Genomic DNA, 13,598 nt, shown 5'->3' on the forward strand with positions numbered 1-13,598 from the left:
GTGCCGGGTGTCATAAACCCCCACGCCGGCTTCGCTATACCTCGATTTTTATCGCCATTTTGTCGGCTTTTTCCAAAACCCTCCCTACTCACCCACCATCTTTCCAAAAAAAATCAGCCAATCAGAATGCTGGGCCACTATGGAGAGAGCCTATCAGAACCCTGGGTCTAATGACCCCAATAAACAAATAGACCAATCAGCGATCGAAAAGCCGTGTCTAGCCACGCCCCTCTGGCGCCAGTGGCCGAGTGGTGGGGGTTTGTTTTGACTCGCTATAGTGGCCCATATACTACTCAAAAGGACATACATTTTTATCAGTTTCTTGTTTATGACCAACAGAGAAAAGTGTTTCATCATGTTGTCCTCGGGTTTTTTCCTTATTTGATTGCTGTTCAATGAACATAGCTATAAAATGTCATTACGTTAGTAAAGCGTGCGTGCGTGCGTGCGTGCGTGCGTGCGTGTGTGTGTGTGTGTGTGTGTGTGTGTGTGTGTGTGTGTGTGTGTGTGTGTGTGTTACATCATAACAGTATTTATCAACCATACTTTTTAGATCTTTTATTTCTTCAAACATATCTTTCTGTAAAGCCAAAGTGTTTTTGAGATAATCTTCTGCAAGAGTATCTTTCTTTTGTAAAGTAAGTTTTAGTTCTGCTATACGTTTTTTTAAATTTTCTATCTCTTTTTTAAATCTTCCTACTTCTTTGTCATTCTATAAATAAATAAAAATCACAATCATACAAATCGTAATCATGCAAAATATGTATTTTATACGAAATATTTAAAAATAAAAAAATTATTAAAATTATTTAGAGCATAAAATAATATTAAAAATGAAACATACAGTTGTAGCGAATGATTTTTGACTTGATATATTCTGTAGTTTCTTTGCTAACAACAATTCTTTTTCAGTTTTGGATTTTTGTGTGCTTATATTATTATTCTGAAAAAAAATTTCAAATTAATATATAAAAAATAATATTTTAATTATCCATATAAACACATTTGTATATATACACATATAAATAATTTATTATAATAATAAAAATAAAAATATTTGATTAAAAATATATGTAATGCCTAAACGTAGATATGTATAACAAATCTAATAATCTTACTTCTTGTAATAAATCTTTGCATCCTGTATCGCTTTCTGATGCAGATGTATAACTTTATAGAACGCAATCGTGATCTATTTTTTTTAATTTTTGCCTCTAATGTTTCTTCTGATTCTAATAACAACAAAAAATACAACAGAATTCATACATTTTAAATACACTTAAAGCATAGTTTCTGTAGTAAATAAGCTGAAATGTAATATAAAAATCTTTTTTAGTAATAATAACTATAGAAAATTATTTATTGTAATATTATATATTAATATTATATTATATTAATAAATTAATGTATAAATTAATATAATTTATATTAATAAATTGAAAATAGGTTTACTATAACAAATTTTTGGCTAGGAATGTTTTATTGTACATATACATACATACATATATATATGTATACATTTATGTATATATACATATGTATGATGTATGTATGATATGTATTATATATATATATAATTATATAAATATATTATATATATATATATACAAAATATTAATAAAAAATTGTTTTCTATAATCTCTTTTCTCATAAAATATATGAATCAAAAGAATATAAAAATAATTAGAAAAACTTCTGAACTTCACTATATTACATTACCCATTATACATTGTGACGTGACGCCTTTTGAGCGCCGTCACAAGGGCAATGGCCCGACCGAGGGGGGGGGGGGGGAACGGTTCTGGGTTTGCCCCTCACCACTGAGAGGGAGCGACCGTAATTAGGATTATATTCTCGCGTTACCGTGATTCCGTTATCACGAGGCCGTAGGATGCGACCTTAGGAAGTCGCGGTGCGACACCTGAGCGGGAGGTAATCATGGAAAATGTGAAGCAAGATGCCTGGGATTCGAAGAAGAGACTGCATTTGGAAAGTACCGAGGGGATCGTGAATAGAAGTACTCCCCTTCACTCCGGTCAAGTATCGAGTTTCCGTCACTCCCGCCATCGTAGTACTCGATTACCGATACTAACTGTTTTAGATACCGAAACTAATATGGACTCTTCCGGACCCACATCATGCTGCAGAATGAGTGGAGGGTCCGTGACCGTCAACAAGCCCGGGAAGGACTGGAGTACGGCCCGGCCAGCTTGCCAAGTCCAACCCCGAAAATCAGCTATACCGTATTATGACCATACCGACGATCGAGGAAACCAGCTTTCAAACTTCGCGGGCGCTAGGAAATCGATGGGCGGATCAAGGCGATCCGAGTATCGACAGGATGCGCGGGAGATCGACGCGGGACTCGAGGGACCTGAGGACGCTCTCGCTACCGTTCACTGTTCGGCGAGCACGTGAGACGGCAAGGCCAGAAACGGGACCCGACAACGCCAATATTCCGACAGCAATATTGTAAGCCACCATTTAGGTAGTCGATAGATGTACGGCCCGGACTAGACTGGTGTCGTGTCGTGAATTAAGTATCTTCGAATTATATCCGTGAGTAAAACTCAATTACCGTTTCTGGGCGAGAATAACCTCGCCATATAAATATCGTTACCGCGAGACCAGCTGACTCCGGGTGTCGCGAGTAGATTCCTCTCAGTGAAGTTGTCGCCGACAATCGTTTTATGTAGAGTAGTGTACCGTACCGTATAGTAGAATACCGTTTATGTGAATATTTGTCAGAAGCGAATTAATGTCGACTTCATTTAATTAACGTCGCGTGGATTAATGATGGAATTGGCGTGAGGTCGTTCTCGCGAGTTAACGTTACCGTACCGAACACAACTCCGCGAGAGTCGCAATAAATTCGCAAAATTCTCATTAGTTAATCCCGCATTTCCGTACCGCTTTTGCCGCAATTTGTATTCCCGCGACCGTCGCGAAGGAACGAGCGAGTTCCGAGGTCGCCGAAATAAATATTGAATTGTTTGCCGATCACGTTCGTTATGCGTGGTCGCGTTGATCTCAATTGTCTTTGAATGCCATTGCCGAAAGTCAATTTACCGTATTCTTCCGTTGTGACGATATTCCCGTCAAGACTAACGTATAATTCGTATATCGCTACCGAATAATTATAGTCCCGCATACATACCGAATTCCGTCAAGACTTTAGTTTTTGTATCGTGTTTATCTCGACCGCTGTTCAATAATATGTTTCGTCCGTTTTTCATACATTGTATTATCCGTTCGACCTTATAACAGGGCCGTGGCAATAAGTACCCGATTGTATCAATAACCATTGTAAACGTCTCTAAATATATGTGTTAAATATTGTTAACTGTGTGTTGAATATTATAACGTCCTCTCTCCAGAGTCTACCCTTTATATCGATATCTCAAAAGAACCGCGCCTCTCTACCATCTACTGAGCTAAGGCCGGTATTCATAGTCAGTTCTTATATTTAAGACTGTCTTAAGTACAATCTTAAGATGTGATTAACCAATCACAGAGCCGTATTTGCGTCTTAAGACATTACTTAAGACGGTCTTGAAATAAGAACGGACTATGAATACCGGCCTAAGAGCAACCGGAAACTATTACCGAGCATACCGTACCGCGGCGCGAGAATTCGCGCCTGGCGCCCAATACTTGATACCGCATTTGATACTACAGCGGGAGTACCGAGTGTGTTCGTTACCGAGATTACCGTTCTACCGCTTACCGTAATATACTTGTATTCAATTGCACACCGCCCCCTCGGGATCGGCGTTCCCGACGAGGGTTACGGCGTCGCAACATTAACATTATACATTTCAATATATAAAATAATCTCTTGACAATATTTATTATAGTTCACTCTACATATAAATCATTGCTTTACATATTTCATAAAAGCATAAAAATAAATAATTTATATTTACCTGCGACAAAAATAATTACGCCGTCATAATAGGCGTCATTCCACAAAATTTTATATTTTTTTACATAATTTATATTTTTAGCGTTGAATCTTTTGATCCGATCTATCGAAACGATCTCCTTCTCTCCAGTGGAATATTTAACATACGCAAATTTCACATCACTTGCATCAGACATTTTTGCTTCTGCAATAAAACTTTTCATAACCTTGAATTTATACAAACTTTTATGTATAAACTTTGTAGAAATGATATGTTGCAGGTAACAGTTTTCTTACTACTTTTCACTTTTCACAATAGGTATTGACCGCAAACAAAGACGAGTTATATCCAAAACAAAAGAAAAGAAATATATTACTTTTCTTTTGTTTATCATACGTATTACACGTGCTATATGCTCCCGCTATATGCTCCCGGCCTCGGCTCCCGCCAGCTCACCGCGCATGCTGCGCGGTAGCGCCAAGAAAATTCAGGGACGTAATATAAAATGGATGCATAAGTTTTTTGGCAAAATAATGGACTGAAAAACTAATTAAAGTAATTAAAAAATGTAATATATAAATTAATATTAATATTATTTAATATCTAAATTCTTTGCATTACAAAAAACATAAATAATTTTTCAGAAGTTGGAACAAGTAGAAAGCTCTAATCATTTTTTTTATTTAACTTATAGACACGTTATTGATATTGTACCCATCGTTATACACGCGCGTAAAAGCGGCTATAAGTTCTGATCACAAATTGCAAGTGTTTGCAATATCGTATAAGTCACTATAAGTTATAATAATAAGTATATTTTGATTTCTGACTTATAATTTATGCAGTAGGGATAAAATGGATCCTTCAAGACGCGAAAAAAGGATATATAAATCTTTTCTGGATCCTACGTATACAAAATCACAAGTGGATCCTCGGACTGATAAGCGATGGAGAAATATTCGAAGTACGATGGATATAAATAACATCAACGTATTAGGTATTATTTTCTTCAATTATAACGTTATAATGTGCAAATAATAACATATTTTTTATAGAAAATATGTTTGAATTTAATATTTTTATATAAATTTATTTTTAAATTATAGGAGATAACATTCCTAACGATCTCTCATCTAACAAAAACGTCAATTCTTTACATAATAAAGACAATACATTTGTTCATACCTCTACATCTGATACCGCTACATCTGATACAAATGATACTTCAAAAGATGGACTTTTAAAAAGATCTGATCATTTTCAAGATTATGATAGCGATATGTCTGACAATGAGACATTTTTAGAAGATTATTCGGCTGTTCTTCCGAATGGGACACTTCGAGTTGAGGGCAGCCCTTTTGCGTACTGAAAGTAGATACCAAAATAACGTATTATATAAAATTTCAGTTGTCGCGGCAAATTATTTTTTCAAATGTTTTTATAAAAAAAAATTTTCTTTAAAAATTTTCTTTAAAAAAATTGGACACCGCACATGCGAAAATCCACGCGCTGCCTATCGACGTGGAGGGTGCGGGAGGGGGGCCGAAGGCCCCCTTGCACCCCCCGTGTGTGTGTGTGTGTGTGTGTATATATACATACGTTTCTGATATGCGTGGATCTGTCCAATGGCGTGGAGCCCCCCGTAGGGATGGGGGGGGCGGAACTCACTGCATCCACGCATGTACTTTGCAAGATGAAACGAAGTTCACTCAACACCTAACATTGATATAATGTACCTAATCCTGAAGGATTACAATCCATTCAGGACAACACCCAGATATTTATTTATCCCTGCTCTTGGAGAGAATTCTCTGCTTTAACCAAAAACACAAACTGATAATTATAAAGTATTAATACTGTTATTGAGTTTAATTGAGATTTTACTTTTAGGTAAAAACTGTTGAAAAAATGATTTGCCGCGGCTGAAATTTTATATATTACGTTGTTTTGGTATCTACTTTCAGTACGCTAAAGGGCTGTTCCGAACTCGAAGTGTCCCATTCGGAAGAATATCCTATTATTCTTATGAAAATTTGTCTAATGAGAGAAATGATACAATTATGTTCGAAGCTGCCGGCCTTACAATTTCTGACGTATTAATAATGATAACTGGTGTCTGCCTTCGATACAATTTATCAAATTCTGCAAAACAAGCAATAAACGAGCGATAAACGTTAAAAATATTAAAGATACTTTTATTAATGATAATGATATAATGATATCTTTAGATGTTAGTTCATTATTCACAAATATTCCTAAAGAGTTGGTTTTAAATGCCATTAAAAAACGTTGGACTGACATTGCTAAGAACACAAATTTCAATTTAGCTCAATTTTTACATGCAATAGAATTGATTTTAGATTCAACTAGTTTCAGCTTCATTGGTCAGTTTTATGAACAAATATTTGGCAGCCCGATGGGTTCTCTTTTATCATCTATCCTAGCAGATATTGTGATGGATGATTTGGAGACACAATGTTTAAGTTTGTTAAGTTTCACTGTCCCCATATATTATATATATGTAGACGACGTTATTGCTATATTGCCACGTACAAAAATAGATGTGATATTAATGACTTTTAATAATTACCACCAATGCTTGAATTTCACATATGAAATTGAAGTTAGTTCTTCCATTAATTTCCTAAATACAACGATCATTCGTTCTGACAATAGACTCATTACTAATTGGTACAGGAAATCTACATGTTCTGGAAGATATATAAACTTTTTTTTCTAACCACCCTTTAAAATATAAAATTAATACTATTTATAATCTGGTTGATCATGCCATTCTACTATCCAATGACATTTGCCATCATAAAAACATTGAGATGGTGAATGATATCTTACTTAATAATTGTTTCCCTAAACACATCATCAAACGACATATACAAGAAAAAAGAATTAATGTATTAAAAATCGTAATCACAATAATTTTGTGATTAGATAAGATTGTGATATGAATCGTGGACAATCTGACAGAACATCTTTTATTTCATTGTCATATGCTAAAGATGTGAGTTATGATATATGTCGTGTTATGCGTGGCATGGGCTTCAACGTCTATAAAATAACATAAAAAGAAAAACTAAATACATTGATTAAACGTAGTCAAGATAGTTTACATAATGATCAGAGGACTAATGTTGTATATAAATTAGATTGCAAAAATTGTAATGCATCATATATCGGCCAAACAAAAAGGCACTTACATACTCGAGTGAAAGAGCATTTTAACAATATAAAATTGCATGAAGCCAATCATTCCGTTATAAGTAAACATAAATTGGAATTCGGACATGAATTTGATTTGGACAAAACCTAATATATTACATAATGAGAAATATGTGAAAAAGAGAGAAATCGCGGAAATGTTATATATTAAAAAATTCAATAATACAATCAACCTACAAAAGGACACAGATAGCTTAAATAAAATCTATGACAAAATAATAAAGGTCGTTTAGCTTGGTTTCCTATTTTTATATTTCAGTCACTGACAAACTTTCATACTGATACAATGTTTTTCTCTCTCTTTAAAATTCGACAAGATGTTAATGATTTGTTTTAACTCAAATTTGTGAAGTGTTTCAATAAGAACGTATGTACTCAAAATTTTACAGCAAATCCATTTATGTATATTACTGTTTTTTTTTGTATTCAAACCGTTTTTTTTTTAAATTAATTATTATTTCAGTTTATACTTGAAAAGGACCACAACCATATGGTCGAAGCGTCGTAACTTCTATTAAATAAACAAATTTTGGCTAGTTTGGTTGATTAATTTACAACTACCCCTTTGATTATTGTACTAGCGATATAAAAACAACTTAAAAATTTTAAAATTTTTATTAATTATTTTATTATTTTAATAATTTTTAAAATTAAAAAGAGATACTCACTAGACCCATAATTCCTCCCTGACAGGTTCGGGAGGATATGATTCCTCGCCGAACAATTTTCTGAAGCAGAAGACGTCATCCCACCAGTAATCCTGTGCCCATTCCACGATCCCCTCCGCGTCGCCCCATAGCTCGGCCAATTCCCGCCGATCACACCACCGATAATTTCGTACTTGTTCCATATGCCGAAGATTAAGGTATCCGCCGATTTGGACGGATTCCTCGGTTATCTTCTGAAAATCGACAAATATATTTAGTAGATAATATTAATAAACAAATTTATTATATAATAATAAAAACTTACCGGCATTGTGAATATAAGGAACAGAGTCCTCAATAAATTTTCTAGCAGGTGGGTCTTCCAAGATATTATGTCTATTATTTCATGAAGTCCTAAGGACATTCTTGTTAAAAAAATTTGGGCTCAAAATGTCTCCCGATCCAAAAGGCATTTTGCACTGCACTTAATAACTTAGCTCGACGACACTTAGCGATACTTAGCTCGGCGACTGCTTTAAACTTTGTGATGAACATCGCAGAGACAGACTCTCTCTCCATAAGCTTCAGCCCCATCTCCTCAAATAAATCGTAGTAACACGGTAAAAAACATTTTGTATTTCTGTTAAAATTATCTCGCGTAGAAATTTTTGTGTTAAATTTTTAACATACTCTTATGTTAATGTAACATATTGTCGTTGTGTTATTTTGACATTTCTGTGTTGAGTTAATATTCACTGTTTTTAAGTGTTAAAACAACACAATTAAATAAAAATGTACGAATTCTTGATGATATATTTTGTATGTTAAATTAACATACTTATAAAGTTAAATTTAATTAAAATAAAATGTAATTTTTACATTTTTTGAAATAGTTGTTTAAAAGTTTTAATGAAATTAAAATGTTAAATTTACATTACCGGTCTGTTAGGAATTCTATATTTTAACATAAAAAAATGTTAACGTAACATTTTTTAAATGTTTGTTGTAACTTATGAACAGATAACTTATGTTATTTTTCTCTCTATTACAGTTTTTATCTGTTAAATCGACATATCTTTTATGTTATTTATCATAAAGAGATATCGTCTTTTGTTTTCTGGCGGTTACTGAGTGCAAGTGCGGACATGATTGCTGCGCGGCGGCTAATGCTATACCTCGCAGTCGCTGCGCGTGGTTTTGCTTACGCGGTACTTGGCGCGAGACACTACCGTGTCTTTTGATATACGTGCTGAAGCTATTGTGTGGCCATTGCGTGCTTTGCGTATATATATAAGGTGAGTATCGCGAATAAGTGAGTGATCCTTTCAGTGATATATAAGATAAGTGAAACTAACAATAAGGTACACATATGTGATAAGAGAATTATTATTTCAAATAATATAATAAAGATTATGTCTTGCAGGCATTGTGAATATATTAATGGAAATATGATAGTAAATGAGTTTGATACTTTTCCGTTAAATAGATTGATAAATAGATAGATTGATCAATAGCAACCGGTTAGCATATCTTAACATGTTTGCAACCTTATAAATAAATTGATTAATTATAATCTTCATAACCTAACCTATCAAAAATTATAAACGTGAAAAGTATGATGAGCAAATGAGAACAGTGATTAGTCAATTACTTTAAGTTTTACTGTTTTTTATGTACCAAATGTTGTTTTAATGTTAATATATTAATAAATATCTGGATAATCTGCTCTATTCAATGTGTATAACTAACCGTAACTGTAGAGTTTTTATATTTCATATTAATATATAATAATTTTGTAATATATCACATTAATCATAATTCTCATATTATTTTTACAGCCTTTATTTGTTTTCATTATGGCATTCATGAATGAAATTAACCCAAATTATTTGTTTTGCGTTTTGCAATACGGAGACGATAAAATATGGGCCAAAATTGAAGAACCATGTAACTACGAACATTTTATTGAAAAAGGTTATTTTTAACATATTTTCATTAATATATTAAAGTTTTATCATTTTTATTTAATTGCAATGTATATTTCATTGTAATATATGTTTACAGCTGAAAACATTTTTCCATCATTAAGGAATACAGAGTTTATCTTTACGGATGAAAATGATGCTAAACTTCAACCAGACATTTTATCAGAATTTGTTCGAATAAATCCACGAGGCGTTATTATAAAAATTAAAACAACGACAAATATTATTGATATTTGTAAGATATGAATAGTATACATATTTTATTACATTTTACCAGTTTCTTTTATATTTTGTTTCTTAAAGAACATTACAATTTTTTTTATAGCATTGTCGCACATCCCTAAAGAAGTGAATCAACCATCTACAAGTTCAGATGTAGATACATGTTCTATTAGAAGTTCCGTTATATCAGATTTCTCAAATAGTGAGTATGAAGAAAATGCATCGTCGTCCAAAAAATATAAATTAGATACTACCGTTTCCGAAAGTACTGAAGTTATATCAAAAGAGGTATGTTAAATTTTCCTTTTTTTATAAATTATAAAATAGAAAATTAAAAATAAAAAGTTTATGTTGTATTTCTGTTCTATTAGAAGTTGCATGAAATAATAAAAAATTTTGCGTGCGGACAAGAAATACTTGACAATTATGAAAAAAATAAATATTTATCAGAAAAGTACAGAAAGCTTTTAATAAAAATTGTTGTGCAAAGTTTATTAGAATATAAAAAAAAAGTAAATAGACAAATCTATTCTTGGGAAAAGTCTAAATATGCACAAACAATTATTGAACTCTTCCCAAATTTAAAAAACTGTGAAGGTGATCTTGGCTATGTAAGTTTTTATATTTCAATTATCATAACATTAATTTTTTTTTATATATATATAAAACAAGATTGCATTCATATATTTTACAAAATTTATATAATTTATAAATTTATATTTGTAGATATTCTAAAAGCACTGCCATATAAGTACAATTAATCAATAATTTTTTACTTTTTAATTATACATATTCTACTGTTTTTCTATCACTTTGTAGGCTGCATTCTTATTACTTTCAAACTTAATTTAAAAATATAATATAAAAATATGTTGAAATCTTTCTATTTCTTTGTATCATCTATAAATAGATCTGGATTTCATTATTTCATACATGTAAAATATTAAAAGAAACAACTTACAATTAATAACAGTTTTGCAGAAATAGACAATTACAATGTTGCTTCTATTTATCAACAGTATTTAAAAAAGAATAACTTGGTTTTGCTTGTATACATTACAAATAGAAAGCAATTTTTAGTTTTTGTAAATTGATTAACATGAGAGTACTATTAGAAACATACAAATAATATATTATTTATTTATGTATATATCTGTATACATATCAAAGAGAATATTTTATACTTTTGCATTGTGCATAATTGTTTATTAATATAATTTTATAGGAACACTTTTATAATCCTAAAACTGGGACTGGATATATTGCTTCACGTTTATCAAATGTACAACGAAAGGGAAGCATCTCAAAAGTAATTGTGGATAACAAACAAAAAGAAAATATTGATAATAATATAACGACTGAGCCTGTTGATGAATCGGACATCATTAAAGATTCAATCAATTTTATGAAACATGCAACATTAGAACAGAAAGACCAGATTATAGAGAAAACTAAAGAAACTTTTAAAGTTCGTCGATATTTATATCTAAATAAGAATTTTTTTAACGTATTTCCAAGATTTTTGGATATGCCTGAACTGGTAAGCACCATTACTTAATTGTAAAAATATAATAAAAGTTATCTTGCGCCTTTTTAACTCAAAAGCTAAATTTTACAATGTTATGGTTAATTACTAATTTTTCTTAATTTATTTTTATATAATTTATTATCACGTAATAAAATTTCCCATATTTTACATATACATAATTATTTCATATTATAACTATATTCTTGCCAAGCTGAAGTGTATAAAACTTGTTTGATTTACAAATAGCAACATCATATAGAAATTTTTTTCTGCGCATTCCTTTTATTTTTAAAACTAGATTTTTAATAAATTTTTTTTATTTAGATTGATGTAGAATTTAATCTACTTTTTCCTGAAATTGATCAAGATAGATTTTGTAAAATATATCCACAATATATCGATGCTATTTTGTCAGTTTTTAAAACTGAAAAAAATTAAATTCCTCTTGGTACGTTAATTTTTTTATATGGAAATTACATATTAATATTATTAATATTGATTTTTAACGTGTTTTAATATTTTATTTTTAAGAATGGAATCTTATTACTAACTCATTTATTGCCTTGGCACTATTATTACCACCAACAGCAAGAGGAAAAAAATTAGCTACAAGAGATAAAACAAATAATATAATTAGAAAATTGATTGTTTTTGTACAGGTAAAAGATTAAAATTATTTTTTTTACAATTATTAATTTTATTTACAATAATCGCAATATAACATTGTTGCGGATTAGAGAGAGAGAGAGATAGAGAGAGAGATAGAGAGATAGAGAGAGAGAAGGAGAGGGTGTGCTCATATGTGTGTGTGTAAGGTGCAACGCGGATGCACGTTCTCTTAGCAACGAGCGCGCATCCGGTTGCGACAATTAACGCGCTCATATTTGGCGCGGCGACACGCGCTTTCCGCCCGTGCGCCAATGGCACCACGGCGCGCCCCGCTATATCGCGTCGCAGCGCGCGGTTCGCGCGCTAAATATCACCGCCGTTTAATCGCTCACGAGTAACCGTTCCGTGGGCGAAAACAATAACGACGAAAACAAACGGCTTTGTCCTCCGACTTTCGAGAAGATTCGATATCTTTATATTACAAAATCACAAATACTGTGATTTTGTTTCAGAATCTTCTCGAAGGTCAGCGGGATAAAGACCGTTTGTTCGGCGCCTTTTGCTCGCACTCGTCTTGTCGATTTCTACACGCACAGACCGAGATTAGTACGCTTTTGCTTTTCTTACGCTTTTTCACAAGCACTTTCGATCGTCCTATCGATTGCACTTCTTGCAATCGTCGTGCGCTTTTCTGTCGCTACCTTCGAACAATATTAAACGCACTTTTGTATATAGTGGACTGTAAATATATTCTCGTCGTGTGAAATTTATCTTCTTCCTTTTTTTGTGCCGTGCTGTGCCGTCTCCTTTGTCTAACTCGCTCGCGCACTGACCGCGCTCCACTTGCCGCGATATTGCACAAACATTAATTGTTTTACTTTTCAGAATGGGACACCCTTGCATTCAAATGAAAACGTAAATCAACCAAGAATTATTGTTGTTGGTCCTAATAAAATAGCACCTGAACAATATTTTCTTGAAATAGACAAGAAATTTATTTTATTAACAACGAACGATATTATTAAATCAATTGATTACCTTTTCAAGGCTCACTATGCTTTTCATGTAGAATTTGAGAACGATCTTAAAAATTTTTGGATTTTTTTACAACACTATTTCTACACGATTCCAAGTAAATGTACGAGTAAAGTGATTGAAGTACACACGAAACTTGAGGTAACAAAAAACAAATTATCGTTAAATTAAAGGTATTATTCAAACAATTTAATTAAACATAATATAACATTCTCATATTATTTAAGAGATTATAGAAATAATATATAAGTATTAAAATATTGAACATTGATATTCATGCAAGAGTTAAAGTTTTTTTTTTTATTTTTGTGAGTATAAAAATGCAAATATTAAAAGAAAGGTATATATATAATTTTTTGTTTATTTAAAAAATAAGATTATAATATAATAAAATGTAAGATGTGATTGCCAGTCGAATTTTGAAAACAAG

At 32.0% G+C, this 13,598-nt stretch overlaps 1 protein-coding gene and 2 pseudogenes across 1 annotated transcript; 1 reads left to right on the top strand and 2 right to left on the bottom strand.

Annotated features, from left to right (window-relative positions):
• Nucleotides 1-289: 289 nt before the first annotated feature.
• LOC145935245 (uncharacterized) lies at nt 290-4,101 on the bottom strand (annotated as a pseudogene).
• Nucleotides 4,102-5,107: 1,006 nt separating this feature from the next.
• Nucleotides 5,108-8,309, bottom strand: LOC145935248 (uncharacterized). Its single transcript, XM_083036394.1, has 3 exons — nt 8,115-8,309; nt 7,895-8,043; nt 5,108-5,270 (listed from the first exon to the last, which is right to left on the bottom strand). Exons 1-3 carry the CDS (start codon nt 8,211-8,213, stop codon nt 5,108-5,110), a joined length of 411 nt encoding a protein of 136 aa, XP_082892520.1. The 5' UTR covers nt 8,214-8,309.
• A 1,336-nt stretch (nt 8,310-9,645) lies between these two features.
• On the top strand, nt 9,646-13,339 carry LOC145935250 (uncharacterized; annotated as a pseudogene).
• Nucleotides 13,340-13,598: the final 259 nt, after the last annotated feature.

The sequence above is a fragment of the Prenolepis imparis genome, unplaced genomic scaffold (genome assembly GCF_030444845.1).
Source record: "Prenolepis imparis isolate NDT839.2.m4 unplaced genomic scaffold, iyPreImpa1.0 SCAF_4, whole genome shotgun sequence".
NCBI classification, from domain to species: domain Eukaryota; kingdom Metazoa; phylum Arthropoda; class Insecta; order Hymenoptera; family Formicidae; genus Prenolepis; species Prenolepis imparis.

Bases quoted from the DNA above. Each gene is read 5' to 3' on its own strand.
- LOC145935248 (XM_083036394.1), bottom strand. From the start codon at position 8,213: ATGTCCTTAGGACTTCATGAAATAATAGACATAATATCTTGGAAGACC. The intron at 8,044-8,114 runs GTAAGTTTTTAT...GTCGATTTTCAG, and splicing joins TCCTTATATTCACAATGCCG to AAGATAACCGAGGAATCCGT. The intron at 5,271-7,894 runs GTGGGATGACGT...ATCTACTTTCAG, and splicing joins GAATGGGCACAGGATTACTG to TACGCAAAAGGGCTGCCCTC.